Source organism: Labeo rohita, chromosome 9 (genome assembly GCF_022985175.1).
Source record: "Labeo rohita strain BAU-BD-2019 chromosome 9, IGBB_LRoh.1.0, whole genome shotgun sequence".
In the NCBI taxonomy this organism is placed as follows: domain Eukaryota; kingdom Metazoa; phylum Chordata; class Actinopteri; order Cypriniformes; family Cyprinidae; genus Labeo; species Labeo rohita.
In genome coordinates, this window is record NC_066877.1 from 10684193 (window position 1) to 10704543 (window position 20351).

Below are 20351 nucleotides of genomic sequence, written 5' to 3' on the forward strand. Positions count from 1 at the left end.
CAAATCTACCCTATAATAATAAAAATCCATGCAGTGGTTTTTAATTAATCTGTAAAAATAATGATGAAAAAATAAAGATGCCTGTCGGTGTGAGGCCGCTCCCACGATAGTTGATTGACATGAGCGTTTTACCTCAGATCAGTTGTAACAGTCCAGCCTCCATGTTTTGGAGCAGGGATGTAAGTTAGACAAGAATTGAGCGACTGAGGTTGCTGGATGTAATAATAAACGTAGTGGTCGTCGTTTACTCCCGACATCTGAGCCGCTGAAGATGCAGTGGATTACGTTTGTTTGTGAAGTGAAAGCACCTCCTGATCTACATATATACGTCTATGTTCGCGCAAATCATTCGTGATCCAGCTTCACTCACAGCAGAAGTGAATATAAGGGTTTTTTTTTTTTATAAATCTTTGCGATCGCCTTTCCTAATAATGTGCTAGTTAGCAAGTTTAGTGGCTAAACCCGGCTGAAGTAAACAGGCTCGTCACTCAGAGAGAAGAGTGGGGCGGGGCGACCAGAGCTCATTTGCATTTAAAGCAGCCTCGACCAGAATGGGATGATTTTTGCAGAGCTGATTTTGGCAAGGTAAAAAAGGTGTTGTTTTACACTACCATTGAGAATTTTTAACCGAAGTATATTATAGACTTTTCATTAAGAACCTAAAGAATCATATCAATTTGTGGAAAATGGGCATCTGATGACCCCTTTAAAAACCGTCATTTTCTGTCACCAGATGTCTGTCACAAAAAAACGTCATCCCTGTTTCAGATCTTTAAGACCATCCCACTATCTGACATCAGTTTCATTGAATAACAGTGCTTACGGGTGACAAGCTTTTGTAATATGCAGAGAACATTTTGAAAATGACATCTAATCAATACAATCTATAATTTGTTTAAATTGAAATATTTTGTAACGTATCCGTGTAATTCCGTAGCCATAAAGGCTATCTCTCTGGGGTTTTCTGCAAACATGATGTGCGCGCATCCTGAATGTTTGCAAAAGTATAATTGGTCTGTTAGGGGTTTTTTCATGATTTTGAAACTAATGAAACTCAATCTAATATTTGGCCTTAACTGTATATATAAATCAGTGGTTCTCAAACTATTTGATTCCAAAACCACCATTTGTCCAAGACAATATTCAAAGGCCTCATCTAAGATGAGAAGTACCTCTGGTACTTTTGATGTAAGAAAAATAACTCATAAAATACGATGTTTTTGTTGTGTGTGTGTTTGTATGTTTTAGCATTTTTATTAGGATTGTTAATACAACTAAACTTAAGTCATTTTACGACCATTGGCCCTCCCTGGAAGTTTGCAGAGGTCCCCTGGTTGAGAATTACTCTGATAATCCTAAAAAGAAACAATGACAACATTTCTTTCTTTCTTTCTTTCTTTCTCTATTCCTGCTGGTGTGAACAAACATAATTTGTTCACAAACTGGACTTCACTAAATGCATTGTGTGTTTGGATTTGGTAGTTCCACCTTGTATTAGTTATAAGGCTTTGTCAAAGCCTTTGAGAAATATTGCAAAAATGTAATTGTCACAATTCTGTGTATGATTTGCCATTGTATGTCTAAATATTGGTCACCCAGCTCTCTACATATCAAAATCAACCATTGAAAAACATAATAGTCGACCACTACTTGCAAGCATTCGGTTGCAAACCCAGATCTCTCGTCTCTTCCCTCACTAATTTCTTTGTCTTTTCTCTTGTCATATTTTGGTCCGTAAGATGCAACTAACCTTCAATAAATCGCAGTGTACAGGGGCTGTCGGGACCTTCCCCTGAGCTACAAGTGGAGGGTTAGTAAGATGGCCGCTGTGAGGCTTATGAAAGAGTGATGCTTTTTCGCACGTCTCCTCATCTCTCTTTTAACACGCTCTCTGAGGCGGCCTGGTAAACGTACATCTGCTCCCAGCACCGCCGCTACCATCTGACAAACCTCAGAGCGCAGACACATAATGCAGCCGCGATTGATCGCCCCACACACACACAGTGCCCCACAGTGGATAGCCAGTAACAGATGGTTATGTCAGCAGGTTCCTCAGTTACCCAAGCCTCTTTTTTCACTTTCTCTATCCTTATCTGTCCTCTTCCTCCCCCTCTCTCTATCCAGTTTTCCACATCCCTTCTTTCTGATTATGATAATGTGAGCAACTTTTTGATGCTTCAGGGCAGATTAGCTGGAAAAAAAAATATCTCTGAAGAGATCTTTTATATTTCCATGTCTCTGAGATGTAGGCCATACTAGGACTAGGCAGTTTGAAGGTAAATACCAGTTAAGGTTTTGCTATGCTGTTTATGCTGTGGAAGATATATTTGTGCAGTTTATGATATATAAGCACAAGAATAAATGAGTGATGTATATAATTTTGGTTATCCTGCCTATTTGTAGACCACTGTATATTCATCATAATTTATGTTTGCTTGTTGTATTGAAATAGATGAGGGGTCGGACCAGAGCTCTGGACGAGATACACCGGCCAGCGGCTCCTCCAGACAAGGTGCGGGAGATAATGAGGACAACAAGAAAGACAAGAAGAAGAAGGCCAAAGGCAAGAAGAAAGACAAGTTGAAAAGCAAAGGAAAGGAGAAAGAGAAGAAGAAATCAGAGGAAGTCGGCGATGAGCTGGATAAGAAGACCAAGAAGAAAGGATTCGGGTTGCTGAGGCAAGACCCCAGTTCTTTGTGTTTGTATTTCCTTTTGTCTGTCCCCTCTCTTCTTCTGTCTTTGTTGTTTTGTGTCTCTCTTAAAGGGACAGTTCACCGGAAAATGAATTTGCTCCAAAGTTTTCTCACCCTTATGTTTTTCTAAACCCGTATGACTTTCTTTCTTCTATGGAACATAAAATATGTTGTTTTGAAATATGTTCTGTTCACTCTTTTTTCATGCAAATACAGTGAATGGAGCCTGAAGCTTTCAAGCTTCAAAAAGAGACAAAAGCAGCATAAAAATATCATGAAAGAAGGTCCATTTGACTCGTACACTATATTCTGAAGTCATTCGATAATTTCTTATGACAAGTTATTTGCTGATTATCTTTCCAGAGAGCTGTTAATTGTTGCAACTGGATTATTGAGTCAGTGAGTTGAACTGAAGAATCGGGTGAGTCAGTTTAGTGAACGAACACTTCAGTTTTATAAATTCTTTCAGGTCAGACTCAAATGAGCTAATTATACAATAATCTAATAGGACTGTTTCTGTCATGAGGTCTAAGATAAATATCAGTAAATAACAACTTTTAAAAAATTATTTTATTTTATTGCATTTTGCAAAAAGTGGGTCTTTTTCATGACTTTTTCTCCGTTGTTTTGAGAGTGAATTTAATTCATTCTAATATTTGGCCTTAACTATATATTAAATCAGTTGACTCCAAACCACCATATTTGACACCAAAATCACCAGTATTCAAAGGCGTCATTTTTGGGTCAAGTTTTCAAAACTTGAAAGCTTCAGTCACTATTCATTGTAATTTAATTCAAAGAGTGATTATTGTGTTCCACTGAAGAAAGAAAGCCAGGTTTGGAAAGATGTGAGGGTGAGTAAATGTTTTTCATTTTCATACGAAGGCTGGTTTGATTAACAGATTCTCCCACACATGTAAAGGTCAGGATGGATGACTGTTGATTTGACGCACATGCTAAACTGCGGTGATGGTTCGCTGGTCGTTCACGTGTCATGTGACGGAATTTTGGCCCAAGTTGCTGTTGGGACGCTCTATTGGCTTATGCTTACGGTTGAAAGTGTTTCGGCCCGCTTGCGTGTATGTAACTGACTTCGACCGCTGGTAAACAGAGCAGTCAGCCTCAGCTCCATATGGCACGCCATCTCTGCGTCACAGCGCTCAATCTCCCCTGTCTTCACACCGTGCCAGTGCCAGGCCTAATTTGCATCACGGTGGGCACCTGTGCCAGCCCCTGCCCATCTGCCCGTCGATTGTGCGGCCGGCACTGGCTCCGGCACCGGCAAGACCAGGCGGCTCCATCACAGTGGAGGACGACCCGCATGAGCGATTCTACAAATCAGAGCATGGACGCCCCGGCAGGCTCCACCTAACGGGCAATTAGCTCTATAATTGTTTTAATTTGGATGACTGCCGGGAAAACTGAAAAGCACACCATGCTGTTACAGCAACATGCGGAATATTCCAGCAGAGAGAGAGAAATAGAAACAGCGGAGAGAGGAAAACAGCCGGAGAACTTGATTCAGCTGGTGTCTTTCTCAAGGTGAACCATCAGGAAGTGCGGGCTACGATACGGCTCTTGCTTCTGTTAATCTGACTCGGCCTGACTCTGCCTGATCCCGCTGTTTTTCCTCTTCCGTGTGTCTGCCGAGAGTCTGCCTGTGCGCCCACTGCGGCCAGCTCTCCTCCCGTGCCTATGCAATCATTCTAATGTGCACCGTTGTTCTGAGGAGATAAGTGTTTATGTGTTGGCTTGTCAGTGGTTGATGGGGTGAGGGATGTAAAGGTTATTAAAAAAACCGCCGTAGTTTTATTTATTTATATTTGGCGGGCCACGGGGATTAGAGAAGTAGGTTCAAGAGCTTGGCATGACGCCGCTCGCCACAGAATGTGACACAGCCTTCGCTCAAAGCTGACGTAACCCAGAATCTTTCGCCGTGAGATTGCCCTGTCACCCTGAGCAGGCCAAATATCCACGGATTAAATAGACTGAAAATTTGTTGATAGAAGAGTAAAATTCTCCGTAAGTCAACTTTTTGAAGGTCCAGGGAGTATGAACACACTTAATGCAACAAGGATGCATTAAATCGATTAAAATTGTAAAGATTAAAGGGATAATTCACCCAAAAATGCAAATTCTGTCATTAATTACTCACCTTCATGTCGTTTCAAACCTGTAAGACCTTCAGTTATCTTTGGAACACAAAGTGAGGTATTTTTGATGAAATTCGTGAGCTTTCTGAACCTGCATAGACAGCAATGCAACTGACATGTTCAAGACCCAGAAAGGCAGTAAGGACCAGTGTTGGGCAGTAACGCGTTATAATTTCCAAATGAGTAATTACAGTATGGTTACAAGCATGCATTACCGCTGCGTTACATCATTGCCGACAGAATGTGTTTTATCATCTAGATTGTAAAAAGGGTGTTGGCTAGCACACGCGACATCCTCTACCTGAGACCTACTTTGACTGGTAAGCGCCTGTCAGGCGGATACTACCAATGAAAACAAAGTCAGGATGGAGAGAATACGCGTTCTGTAGCTGGAAATACAATCATTATTTTGAGTTTATTTCTGTTAAAGGCATTGTCAATTAAAGGGGAAGAAAACCTTTTCACCCGTGAAAAACTATCCAATTTAAAACACCTGAAAAGGCAGCACAGCACATTAAAACTTCTTAAGAACGTACCAGGTGCGGAGGGCAACGCATCAGTTTCTGTTGTCTTCACATGAGTCTCTGCCCGCCCGTGCCCGCACTCGCCCATCAAGTCTTGTCCCACGCCGCTCTCTGTTGCATCGAGTCCAGCGGGAGTGCGGGTCTCTAATCCACTGGCACTGGACTCGACGCAACAGAGAGCGGCGCAGGACAAGACTCGTTGGGCAAGTGCGGGTGCGGGTGGGCAGAGACTCATGTGTGCGTGAAGCAATAGAAAAAATGATTTGCGGGACTAATAGAAACATCTAAACATCTAAAACAAATGAATTGCTATTCATGTATTGCACAAAAGCAACAAGAGCAACTAATATAAAACAAAAATGGTTAACGCGTAAAGGCAGAGTTTCTGTTTATAACACGTGTTTGCAGCATTAAACAGTGTTGATTTCTGGAATGCAATGGACAACCAGAGAATCCACTCACCGCTCGAAATGCCGTGCATTCTGCAACCACACACGCAGCAGCCTATTGCTTTTAGTAAAAATAACAGTGAATGTTGACGCTTTAATAACAAATATTTTATCGGGAGTGTTTATGCCGGAATGTTAAGCAACACACAAACTTAATATTTCACATAAATTTCGTGGATGTACAAAAAAAAAACTACTGTAACTAGTAATGTAATTACTTTTGAAATAAAGTAATTAGAACAGTAATTTGATTACTTTTAAAAGGAGTAATCTGTAATCAGTAATTTAATTACTTATTCTTAACATGCACAACACTGGTAAGGACATCATTAAAATATTCCATGTTACATTAGTGGTTCAACCGTAATTTTATGAAGCTACAAGAATACTTCTTGTGTGCAAAGAAAACAAACTTAAAAAAAAAAAAAAAAAAAAAAAAACTTCAACAGTTTCTTCTCTTCCGGGTCAGTCTTTGTTGCATATTCACGAGAGTATCATGATGTATTCTCGTAGCTTTAAAAAAAAAAAAGAAATAGGTTGAACAACTATTTTAAAAATGTTCTTACTACCTTTCTGGGTCTTGAACGTTTCAGTTGCGCTGCTGTTTATTCAGGATGAGAAAGCTCTCGGATTTCATCCAAAATATCTTAATTTGTGTTTAGAAGATGAACGAAAGTCTTACGCATTTGGAACGACATTAGGGTGAGTAATTAATGGCAGAATTTTCATTTTTAGGTGAACTATCTCTTTAAAGACATTTAGAATGGTACAAATTATCTCTATTTCTTTTAAACTTCATATACATCAAAGAATCTTAGGAGAGAAAAAAAAAAAGTAATTACAGTCTCCACTGGAGTAATGGCTGCTGAAAATGCAGCTTGCTAACACCCCTGGGAAGCTTGTTTTTTTTTTTTTTTTTTTTTTTTTTGTTTGGTTTTTTTTTGTTTTGGAAAGCACAGACAATTGTCTCATTTAAACATCAGCTGATTCAGAATGGATAAGTTATGAATGAATTACTTTCCCAAGAGAATAATCTCTACCAAATGGGCATTTGTTGATGCCTCCTCATTTGGTTTTATTTTAGCTGGTTTAACTATAGGCTACATAGTCATTTTGTCGTTGTGCCTTAAATGACCTGCTCCTGATGAATGTCACAGGTTTCTCACCTACTGATCCAATTTTTTTTTTTTTTATCATTTCTTTTAGTCCTCTCGTATGTGCCCTCGTATTTTTTTTTTTTTTTTTTTTTTTACCTGCAGCCAAGGACTAAAACATCTCAAGCATTCTGTAGATCGATAGACAAATATTGACTGCCCTTTTCAATTAGCATTATTTGTGATGTCTGACCTCAAAGGTTAAGAGCAGGTGAAGTACAGACTAGCTGAGACGCCCCCTTGAGGAACATGACCTCTAGCCCCGTCGACTGTAAATCAGTGTTTGAAAGTGCTTAAAATGTCTCACGCTGAAGAAACAGTCTTCATTTAGAGCTTTTAAAGGAATGGTCTAGAAAAAAAACACCATTTTATATTTGATACACCTTTATGTTGTTACAGACATGCTGTTAATTTACAAGCTTCATAAAGGACAGTTTGGAATGAATAAATTCTGCAACTGTCATTTCTTTCATTCAGGAGAGGCTGAGGGAGGAATTTCAGTCTGTGTTTACTATCATATGAAGATTTGTTTAACTGAATGTCTGCCATCTTGTCGTAAAGTTAGACAGTGTGGCTATAGACACCGTTCGGGTTCTCTGATACTGAACACAAATCTCTATTTGAGGTCAGAAACCCTAGACTTTGTCACTGTCTAGATGAAATGTTTATTTTCTGACTCTGTTTCCTCTTCTGTTTTCCATCTCAGTGTTATATGTGCCTGTTAAATCTTTAGCTGGCCAGTGCGGATGGTATTTTGTTCTTTGCCTGGCTCGGATTCAGTGTTATTGGCCACTATTTAGTGCCCAGTGGGAGTCACTGGCTAGTGTCCATTCTGCTGATAGTGGCCATGTTGATTTGGTGGTAGCTGTGTCTGTGGGTCACAGCAGTGCTGCAAATCTGGGATATTAAGCCAGGATACGGCCCTGCAGCTCAGTGATAAACATATGACAAAAGAGGAAAATCAACCTTTTATGTTGTGCTGTTTCTCAGTCCTTAGCATTCAAAGGCCAGATGTTTACATCTAGCCCTTTCTTTCAAAATCTCCTAACAGGTTACTGAGTCCTACAAGAAGACTGTTGTTTCCCTCATTCTTTTTTTTTATGTAGTGTTTGTGCTTTCTAGTCCTTTTGATGATTTTACCCAGTGCTTGTGTCTGCAATGTGAGTTTTTGCTCATTAGCTTAGCAGCATGCTAACATCAGACTTCACTAGAATCAGTTGCGAGTTGAGTTCCCTTTGTGTTTCATGCATGTTTTATGTGTGTACGGCACATTGTTTAGTGTTGTTAGTGTGTATAAATGCATGTGTTTGTGAAGTTTAGTGGTAAATTACTGGTATAGTGTGCTTGTGTGACAAACTGATGATTTAGCACCACAGGAGAACTGTATAGCTTGCATGTGTATGTGACCGAGAGATGGGGCAGCTCTGTGGGAGGGTAAGGTATGGCCTCAGGTGGAGGATGGGACCCATTAGGATGTTTTACATCTTGTGGACAGATGGAGGCCTGTGTGGACTGCCAAATGCCCCTCATTTTGCTGCTGTGATACACACAAACACACCCTTAACAACAGATATTACACTGGCTAACACATAATCCTGTAAAAACCTACAGCTGCAAATGTAACCGCACTCAGCTATAAGCCTCAAGGCTGTGCATTACAGTGATTTTACTATGCTTTGCATCTCATAAGCATGTAGTATTATAGTGTCTCTGAACGTTCATTCATCCATTCCAAATTTAGAAATTGTATTTAATTTTTTTTAGTTTATTTTAAACTCATGCAGTAATCATTCTCTGTCAAAGTCAGATCTGAGCCATTTCTTCTCATACACTTCAAACGTCTCTCAGTAAAACTACCCAGGGCTAAACACTTCCAGACTTCACTTTTATCTCATCAACCCTGCTACTTTTTATCAGAAATGAAATATTACATAATTAACCTTAATGTGAAGCAATTCAGCAAAATTGCAGTTCCTCAAAGCCTCTTGGCTTGATGTAAAACTGTGACCGAGCATATGACTGTCTCTCATTAGAGGCGAGAGAGGAATGCGACTTGCAGCTTTACCTTGTAAGGCAAGAGATTATTAACTAGATCTTTTAGGTCAGCCATGTTTGATAAACAGATTTGAAGGCAGCGCTGTACCATGCTGAAAAAAAAAAAAAACAGCAGTTTAAACTGGGCTGAGATGGTCAGAAGATTTTTTTTTTTCAGTAGATTATGTGAATACTGAAAACCATGAGAAGTGATGGATGCTGACAGAACGGAGGGGTGGAATGAGAGAGGAAGAAAGAAAAAGTTCCTGTGTGTATGTAATGATAGTGCTGCTCTCAGCGGATGTTTATGTAGAGAAGAGAGAGTGAGAACAAATGTTCACCGCTCCTGCTACTGCCATTAACAGAGACTGCAGCAGGCCCGCTCCCTCCGTTCTGTCACCAGCTGTCCTCTTTTCTTTCTCGCTCTTCTGCCTCTCTCTTTTCATTTATCCTCACATCTCTTGGCTATTTTGCCTTTCAGTAAATTCCACCACAGCTGCCTTGATAATGGACCTTTTCCTTATGAAAAATGTTTGGTTGCACTATAAATAAGACTTCAAACAAAGCAAAGACATATTATTTAAGCCAAAGAATGTGTTGGGACTGATTTGTCAGTCTGTTCATTTGATTAATTAAAACCCACTGGTTCATACAAGTTATTCATTTGTGAAAATAACTTTAGAGACTGATTTGTAAATCTGTTCAACTGATTCATTACAACATTGGTTCATAAGAATTATGTATTTGCAGAAAGAACTTTAAAGACTGATTCGTGAATCTGTTCAATTGATTCATTAAAATGAACTCTTCATAAGAGTTATTAATCTTTGAAGACTGATTCGTGAGTCTGTTCAACTGATTCATTACAAAACTGGTTCATAAGAATTATTTATTTGCAGAAAGAACTTTAGAGGCTGATTCATGAATCTGTTCAACTGATTCATTAAACACATTGGTTCATAAGAATTATTTGTTTGCAGAAAGAACTTTAAAGACTGATTCGTGAATCTATTCAAATGATTTATTAAAATGAACTCTTCATAAGAGTTATTCATCTGTAAAGACTGATTCGTGAATCTGTTCAACTGATTTATTACAAAACTGGTTCATAAGAATTATTTATTTGCAGAAAAAAACTTTAGAGACTAATATGTGAATCTGTTCAACTCATTCATTACAACACTGATTGATAAGAATTATTTATTTCCAGTAAGAGCTTTAGAGGCTGATTCATGAATCTGTTCAACTGATTCATTACAACACTGGTTCATAAGAATTATTTGTTTGCAGAAAGAACTTTAAAGACTGATTTGTGAATCTATTCAAATGATTTATTAAAATGAACTCTTCATAAGAGTTATTCATCTGTGAAGACTGATTCGTGAATCTGTTCAACTGATTTATTACAAAACTGGTTCATAAGAATTATTTATTTGCAGAAAAAAACTTTAGAGACTAATATGTGAATCTGTTCAACTCATTCATTACAACACTGATTGATAAGAATTATTTATTTCCAGTAAGAGCTTTAGAGGCTGATTCATGAATCTGTTCAACTGATTCATTACAACACTGGTTCATAAGAATTATTTGTTTGCAGAAAGAACTTTAAAGACTGATTCGTGAATCTATTCAAATGATTTATTAAAATGAACTCTTCATAAGAGTTATTCATCTGTGAAGACTGATTCGTGAATCTGTTCAACTGATTTATTACAAAACTGGTTCATAAGAATTATTTATTTGCAGAAAAAAACTTTAGAGACTAATATGTGAATCTGTTCAACTCATTCATTACAACACTGATTGATAAGAATTATTTATTTCCAGTAAGAGCTTTAGAGGCTGATTCATGAATCTGTTCAACTGATTCATTACAACACTGGTTCATAAGAATTATTTGTTTGCAGAAAGAACTTTAAAGACTGATTCGTGAATCTATTCAAATGATTTATTAAAATGAACTCTTCATAAGAGTTATTCATCTGTGAAGACTGATTCGTGAATCTGTTCAACTGATTCATTACAAAACTGGTTCATTAGAATGATTTATTTTCAGAAAGAACTTTAGAGGCTGATTCATGAATTTGGTCAACTGATTTATTACAAAACTAGTTCATAAGAATTATTTATTTGCAGAAAAAACTTTAGAGATTGATTTGTGAATCTCTTTAACTGATTCATTACAACACTGATTGATAAGAATTATTTATTTGCAGTAAGAACTTTAGAGATTCATGAATCTGTTCAACTGATTAATTACAACACATTGTTCATAAGAATTATTTATTTGCAGAAAGAACTTTAAAGATAGATCCGTGAATCTATTCAAATGATTCATTACAAAACTGGTTCATAAGGATTATGTATTTACAGAAAGAACTTTACAGACTGATTTGTGAATCTGTTCAAGTGATTCATTAAAATGAACTGGTTCATAAAGTTATTAATCTGTGAAAAGAACTTCAGAGACAGATTCATGAATCTGTTCAACTAATTTATGACAACACTGATTCATAAAAATAATTTGCAGAAATAAGTTTACAGACTGATTTGTGAATCTGATCATCCAATTCATTACAGCACCGGTTCATAGGAGTTATTTATTTGCAAAAATAAAAAAAAATAAGACTGATTCATGAATCTGTTCAACTGATTCATTAGAACACATTGGTTTATAAGAATAATTTATTTGCAGAAAGAACTTTAGAGACTGATTTGTGAATCTGTTCAACTCATTCATTACAACACTGATTGATAAGAATTATTTATTTCCAGTAAGAGCTTTAGAGGCTGATTCATGAATCTGTTCAACTGATTCATTACAACACTGGTTCATAAGAATTATTTGTTTGCAGAAAGAACTTTAAAGACTGATTCGTGAATCTATTCAAATGATTTATTAAAATGAACTCTTCATAAGAGTTATTCATCTGTGAAGACTGATTCGTGAATCTGTTCAACTGATTTATTACAAAACTGGTTCATAAGAATTATTTATTTGCAGAAAAAAACTTTAGAGACTAATATGTGAATCTGTTCAACTCATTCATTACAACACTGATTGATAAGAATTATTTATTTCCAGTAAGAGCTTTAGAGGCTGATTCATGAATCTGTTCAACTGATTCATTACAACACTGGTTCATAAGAATTATTTGTTTGCAGAAAGAACTTTAAAGACTGATTCGTGAATCTATTCAAATGATTTATTAAAATGAACTCTTCATAAGAGTTATTCATCTGTGAAGACTGATTCGTGAATCTGTTCAACTGATTTATTACAAAACTGGTTCATAAGAATTATTTATTTGCAGAAAAAAACTTTAGAGACTAATATGTGAATCTGTTCAACTCATTCATTACAACACTGATTGATAAGAATTATTTATTTCCAGTAAGAGCTTTAGAGGCTGATTCATGAATCTGTTCAACTGATTCATTACAACACTGGTTCATAAGAATTATTTGTTTGCAGAAAGAACTTTAAAGACTGATTCGTGAATCTATTCAAATGATTTATTAAAATGAACTCTTCATAAGAGTTATTCATCTGTGAAGACTGATTCGTGAATCTGTTCAACTGATTCATTACAAAACTGGTTCATTAGAATGATTTATTTTCAGAAAGAACTTTAGAGGCTGATTCATGAATTTGGTCAACTGATTTATTACAAAACTAGTTCATAAGAATTATTTATTTGCAGAAAAAACTTTAGAGATTGATTTGTGAATCTCTTTAACTGATTCATTACAACACTGATTGATAAGAATTATTTATTTGCAGTAAGAACTTTAGAGATTCATGAATCTGTTCAACTGATTAATTACAACACATTGTTCATAAGAATTATTTATTTGCAGAAAGAACTTTAAAGATAGATCCGTGAATCTATTCAAATGATTCATTACAAAACTGGTTCATAAGGATTATGTATTTACAGAAAGAACTTTACAGACTGATTTGTGAATCTGTTCAAGTGATTCATTAAAATGAACTGGTTCATAAAGTTATTAATCTGTGAAAAGAACTTCAGAGACAGATTCATGAATCTGTTCAACTAATTTATGACAACACTGATTCATAAAAATAATTTGCAGAAATAAGTTTACAGACTGATTTGTGAATCTGATCATCCAATTCATTACAGCACCGGTTCATAGGAGTTATTTATTTGCAAAAATAAAAAAAAATAAGACTGATTCATGAATCTGTTCAACTGATTCATTAGAACACATTGGTTTATAAGAATAATTTATTTGCAGAAAGAACTTTAGAGACTGATTTGTGAATCTGTTCAACTGATTCATTAAAACAAACTGGCTCATAAGAGTTATTTATAAACCCACCAGTTCATAAGATTATTCATTATACATCACTGATTGTGCCATTGCATGCAGCAAAGACTGAACTGAAAGATGCCAAATAGGCACGTATGTAACCATACCAAAGTTTTAATGTTTCTCGGCTATAAACAAAAACATAATTTCAAAGAGTTTAACTCAATAATATTGACTAAACTAATATTAGTAACCAAAGACTCATTATGTCTAGCAAATTAACAAAACCATTATTGATGTTGGTGCTGTGTTTTATGCTCAAAAGGCTGCTTTACAAAGCTCGCTCCAGCAATGTTGCCATGTCCACTTATTATAAGCGCATTTGGGCTTGTTGTCTGAGCTTGGCTCATAAAGTGAGCCACTTTATGGAGTCAATAAAGTGTACCTTTGTGGGTATTTTTTCAATATAAACTATTTGGACTTATTTAGGGTTATTTTGGGCTTCTTGTTTGCTGTTTGTTCTAATAAGATCTGGCAAACACATCTCTGATGCATATTTAAGTATATCTTTAACTAGTTGCTCAGTGTGGTGTCATACACACTGCATATAATTTTGGTGAATTCAGCTGTAATTAGTGCAGGAAAAACTTTTTGTGAATGTCCCTGAGATGTAACTACTAACAATCCTTTACCAGATAATGGCTGATAAATAATCATTAATTTCCCTGCTTTTATTTAAAATTGTAATTTTGTTTGTTTATTTATTGTCACATTTTTGAGCATTTTAGTCACAGTCTGCAGCACTGTTGAGTCGCACTGATGCTCAGTGAGGTTGACAGGTACATGCTGCCAGCATCCTGAACTCTTCTCTTGTCGAATTTATATTTAGCCAAACTGAGGTTGATTTATTGTGTATGTGCATATTTGTAAATCTGTTTATTTGTATGTGAAAATGTTTGTGCATGTGTTTAATCATGTATGTGTATGTGCGTGTGTGTGTTTGAGCACTGGTGTGTGACCTTTAGTGAGTGTGCTAATGGCCTCTAAAAGCTTCTGAAACAAGTGTCAGAGTCACAGATGGTGCAACTACCTCATCCCTCCCTCACAGACCTGCTGACGGAGCGACATCCCCCCTTGTTCCTCGTCTCTCTCTCTCAATTAACACATCTCCTAATGTCTTTCCCGCTGTGTGTTTGTATGTTTGATCAAGTCAACAACCAGGTCTGACGCTCATCAGCAAAAACCTGGACAGCCTTTGGGTAGGAAGTGACATCACTATACCTCACACATTAGCAGAGACACATGGCTGCCTATTCAGGACACTTTAGTCACACTTAAAAATGTATGTCAGTTCATTATAAAACAAAATATCAGAACAACTGGGATTTATTTAAAAAAAGAAAAAAGTTTTTCAAGCGTAACATTTCACAAAATGATATGTTAGGTTTTAAATAAAGATGAAAAGAAGTGTGACATTTTATTTGTCAAAAGTTGGTAGATTAAACTACAGTGGTTATGTGTGAATTCAGATGCCACTTGCTTTGATACTTTTTAATCAAAGAAATGACATTTGAAGTGTCACTTAAGTATCTAAAAACCTTTAAAATGTGAGAAACATTGCCGGTCTTACTTTATCAGATGTAGGGCATCTACAATTTAGATGAAGGACCCGCTTCCCTCTCCTAAATCCCAATCTGAATCCCTACTAGGAGAATAAAATGGCTCATGTCAGTCATCAATGGCGACAGCTGCCCACGTCGGCGCCCACCTCACCTTTACGAGCGCTGTGATCTGGAGATAGGTTTATTTCTGTGAAAGGGTACGGTCGTCTCAGTCTTCAGTTCTCCATGGTAACAGTATCACGGGGAGGTTCATGCGTGCGGTTCGAGTGGAGGTATACAGTAGCTAACCGGCCGCCGCTGTTCTCCCCTCCATCTACATATGAATCACTAAAAGGCCTCTTTAATGGAAGTTCAATCATCTCCCCTTTGATTCCCAAGATGCAATGTCCTGATTAAGATGATTGGATGAATGGAAAATGGCATGAATATGTGATTGGGTCTATGTGTCCCACTGCTGAATGGGTCTTGTCTTTTTTTTCTTCTTCATCTGTAGCATCTCTGTGCTAAGGCTCTTGTTCCGACTTATCCTTTTTTTTTTTCAGTACGGGCCTGTTCCTGCTTTTGATTACATTAAAGAGTGAAGATGTGGCAGGCGTGCTTAGACCAGGCTCTGAAAGGTAACAATCAACACGAGAATATGGTAGATTTGAGCGGAAATGAATGAGAACTACTAAATAGGAGCTGCAGGAACAGTGCTTTTCTTTTCTTTCTGGAAATCGTTTAATAATCATACGCAGCATGTGGAGAGGGTTGTATAGAATACACCTTTTGTCTTACGCTTACAGGCTGGTGAAGAGATTCTTCTTCTGACCAATTTTGTCTGTGCTTACAGGATGCAGACTGTACTTTGCGTGTGTGTGTGTGTGTGTGTGTGTGTGTGTGTGTGTAGGGGACATTTAATGGAAAACAGGATTTTCCTCTCTTTCCGCTCTTTTGGAATAAGAGTTTGATGTACTCTGTTATATGTATATTTATTACATATCATTAATTCATTAATGACTGATCCATTGATCAGTATTTTATTCATATCTGTTGATTTCACTGTAAATACACAATTGTATACACTACCAGTCAAAAGTTTTTGAACAGTTTTTAAAGAAGTCTTTTCTGCTCACCAAGCCTGCATTTATTTGATCCAAAATACAGCAAAAACAGTAAAATTATAAAATATTTTTACTACTTAAAATAACTGTTTTCTATTTGAATATATTTTAAAATGTAATTTATTCCTTCTTATTTTAAAGCTGAATTTTTAGCATCATTACTCCAGTCACATGATCCTTCAGAAATCATTCTAATATTCTGATTTGCTCAAAAACATGTATTATTATTATTATTATTATTATGTTGAAAACAGCTGAGTAGAATTTTTTCAATTTTCTGTGATGAATAGAAAGTTCAGAAGAACAGCATTTTTCTGAAATAGAAATTTTTTGTAACATTGTAAATGTATTTATTATCACTTTGAACAATTTAAAGCATTCTTGCTAAAGAAAAGTATTCATTTCTATCATTTCTTTCCCAAATAAATAATTATACTGACTCCAAGCTTTTGAATGATATAGTGTATAATGTTACAAAAGCTTTTTATTTCAGATAAATGCTGATCTTTGGATCTTTCATCAAAGAATCCTGAAAAAAAAAAAGTACTCAACTGTTTTGAATATTGATTGATAACAATAAGAAATGTTTCTTGAACAGCAAATCAGCATATTAGAATGATTTCTTAAGGAAAATTCAGCTTTGCATCACAGGAATAAATGGCATTGTAAAATACTGTATATACAAATAGAAAGCTAGTACTTTAAATTCTACTACTTTTCAACAATATTTATACTGTATTTAGATTTGAAAAGTTCTGAATGGTGCACTGCAGACATTAACACTCTCAGATACAGTATGTACCACAAACAGAGCCTCATTCAAGCTCGACTCCCTCAGTTTGGTCTGAAAGAGGTGAGCCAGGCATTATTTGATTAGATCAGTCTCATGTGAATGTAGATCCTCAGATCTTAGCTTCTTTACAAACCTTTCCTCTAAACTAATGCATAGTCCAATTTATCAGTAAATGTCAAGTGTATTTTGACACCAAGTAACTTTTTTTGTTTGATACTGGATCAGTATTGACTCCATGGCTATCATGAGCAGAAAAGTTCTTCTGAAAATCTCTGTGCCAGTGTTTTTTTCCTTCATGTCATCTCTTACTGTAGTCACAGGCTAATTTGCACCTTTCCAAGTGAGAAATTCTCTGAAGTCCATCATCTCAACAACTCATTTTCAACAGAAGGTTGAAAGCTCTTTGAGGTTGAATATTCCCATAATGCTCCTCAAGCAATCAGAAACATGCTGAGCACCTGTCATTTCCTGTTATGTTATGTGTATATGAGGTCAGTTGTCTATGCTAGCTCAGAGAGTCTGTATGGTGCCAGTCGACTAAATGAAAGAGTGGTCTAGCGCCACAGAGATCTGAAGTATTTCCATTATTCTACAGTATGAACAAAGAAATACAGTACTGAGCACATAACCTCACAATGTCCTAATGGCCAAGATGTGTGATTCTCAATCCATATCTGAACTCCAAATGAAACTCTTTTTTTGGTCATTAAACTGGTTTATTACTGAAAATGATGTGTATTTTAATTCAGAACAAGCATTAATCTGTTTTCTATTTAAAAGGCCAAAATTTGTCATGTTCAAACGACAGGCAGGCAGAAACTTTATGGCCGCAGATGGTTTTGCATCTGCAGGGGTCATATGGGCCGATGATTAGTTGGTCTGTAAATTTGTTGGGTTTAGCTGTGATGCAGTGTAACTATTCAACAAGACATAATGGAAGAACCATTAAATCTATGGCGGTCAGTTACCTCATATGGTTCTGCCTAATAGAGTTCTTAAATCAAAAAGTTTGAGAGCAACAAGGTCTTGCGAAATTATCAGAATCTATTAGCTTAATTTAATTTGAACATATTGTTGTGCTTCATTTCTATAATGCGTTTTTGGAGATTTATGAAGCAGATCGCTATTAAGACAATATAGAGAATGTTGTAGATATTTCACAAATATAACAAACCCACTTTTAGTATGTATTGTTGCCTTTTTTGGGTTATTTCCAGTCTCTGTGGACTCGCAGGCTTTCTTTGCTCAGTTTAATGGCTGTGGAAAGTGGGGTGATTATAGCTGAGGATGACGGTGTAATTTGAGCCATTATGGTGCTCTGTGGATACTACTAACGATGTACACCACGAGTGCTAATGAACATGACAGATTACTGTTGCACCGTGTGTGTGATTAGACCTCACGGGTTTTACCTCCACCTACGGTCCGGATGCAGGCTATAGCATTTACCATATGCTCAAATTCAGAGTTCATGGAGGGGTTCTGCAACATTTATGAAGCCTTACAATCTAAAGCATTTTTTACCATTGCTGAGTTGTTGTTGGTTTGTGTGCTGTGTGGTAATGTTTTTCTCAGCAATTTTTTTTTTTTTTTTTTAAGTAAGATGAATTGAAGATGCCAACCTCGATATGGACAGCTTCTGGAAAGAATTTCTTATTTATTACTGTTGATTTGTTATGTCAATCAAATGTTGGGGTAAAATACACTCCACAGGAAATGGAAGTTCTCATATGAATATTTAGAGATAGACTGATATTAAAATTCTGGCTAGTACAGATAAGCAAGTAATTAATTTCATGTTATGTCTGATAACTGTTAAATGGCCTATGTAAAATTATATTCTGTTTTGTCTAAAAAAAAATAAATTTGAATCACTAAAATCTAAAATATGTACTATAATATACTGTACTACAAGGTCAGAAATTAACAAGGGCTGGTGGCAAAAATGCCACCAAAATGAACAAAAGTCACCCCATAAATTCAAGACAAAGAGGCAGAAAATGGCCTGCACAATTAAACGATGTAACGGCTGTCGCAATTAAAATTAAATGTGAAAATGAATGAAAAGTGTCAATTCATGGAATTACTTTTAGATTCAAACTGCTTTTACATGCTGTTTTGAGAAGTGTTAAGCCTTATAACCAATCAAACACATTTCTGTTGAACTTAGGAATGCATTGGCCAATCAGAAACGCTTAGATTAATCACTGCTGAAAACGCCAGAGCCGTTGTTGAGTGCGCAAGCTCGCAAATTCCCTCATTGTAAGCAACACAGTGCAGATACGAAATAAATAAAAGATTAATTTCATAGCTTCAGTGATTATAACAGGAGTTTTTGCATAACTTGACTAGACTTGTGTAACATCATGGACCGGCTTGTTTGTCTTTGAAGCCAGAATGTGACATGCCCAAAATGCAACATAAATACTTTATATTGTTTTCTATATCAATATTAATAATCATTATTACAATATAAAAAGCAATAATCTACAATAATGATTTTTGTCGTAATATTTCAGCCCTGTGAACTCCTGTTTTTTTACATGTATAATTCAGATACATTTTTAAGCAGTCTATTGTTTATTGTCAGTTGATTAAAGTAATTGGGTTAATTTAAGTATTTGACATTAAAGACAACATAGTATGGTTTTTATAATAATAATGTGATTATAAAAATTCACAAAGTTTATTTCTGACCCTTCTGTACTATAAATGAATTTAGGCCTCAACATTATACTATAAATTAATTTAGGCCAACATTATAATATACAGTATTAAAAGTGGATGTGTTAAAGATTGCATTTATTAGTGTTATTAAATTGTTAGCGTTTTAAAGATTAACTTTAAGTGACTGTTAGATGAGATTCTAGCACAGATAATCTTAATGTAAAAATAAGAGAAACATGCATTCACAATTAAATATCAAATATCGATGATACTGTTAAATGTAAATTTTCTAATATCAAACAATACATCTACCAAAAATCCATGTATCTGTCTTCAGAACATTTTTGTTTATGTTGATCATCGGTTTTTAAGTAAAGACCCCCTGAAGTTTTGGGAGATGTGATGGAACTCTGATGGAGCCAAACTTTTCCACCATGCTTTTGTCCGTACGCTGAAAGAAAAGAGTGAGGCTAGTCACTGGAGAAAGTGTCCTCAGTCTCAAATGAAGAACACAGGGAGAAGTTCTTCTGAAGTTCTGAAGACTTGTGGTGACCAAGAGCCAGAGATCTGAGCAGGGGGGAGACGTTCTGCTCGGCAGTCTGTTCCATTGTTCATCCAGCCCTGCTTCCTTCTGCTTCCTGCCACCCCCTGTACGGATCCAGGCAAGTGTTTCCATCACCTCCCTTCTGTCCTCCCTCTGTCTCTCTTCCATACCATGAGCAGATTGTCTCCGATCAACTCTACGGTTCAAGTCTGATGGCCAGAGCCGAACAGCAGTGCCTTTTTAATGTGCGCTAACATTGCCAGCCTCTGACATCCATTTTAATGTGCAGTTGTCCTCCACGGCGTTCAGGAGAGACACCATAGAGTCTCTGTAC

The 20351-nt window shown here is 36.4% G+C and overlaps 1 protein-coding gene across 1 annotated transcript in view; it reads left to right on the top strand.

Annotated features, from left to right (window-relative positions):
- The window catches only part of pard3bb (par-3 family cell polarity regulator beta b), a 386633-nt gene that overhangs the window by 248176 nt on the left and 118106 nt on the right, over positions 1–20351 (top strand). The window contains 1 exon segment of the mRNA XM_051118598.1: positions 2453–2678. Within this exon segment, the coding sequence (XP_050974555.1) occupies positions 2453–2678 (226 nt within the window).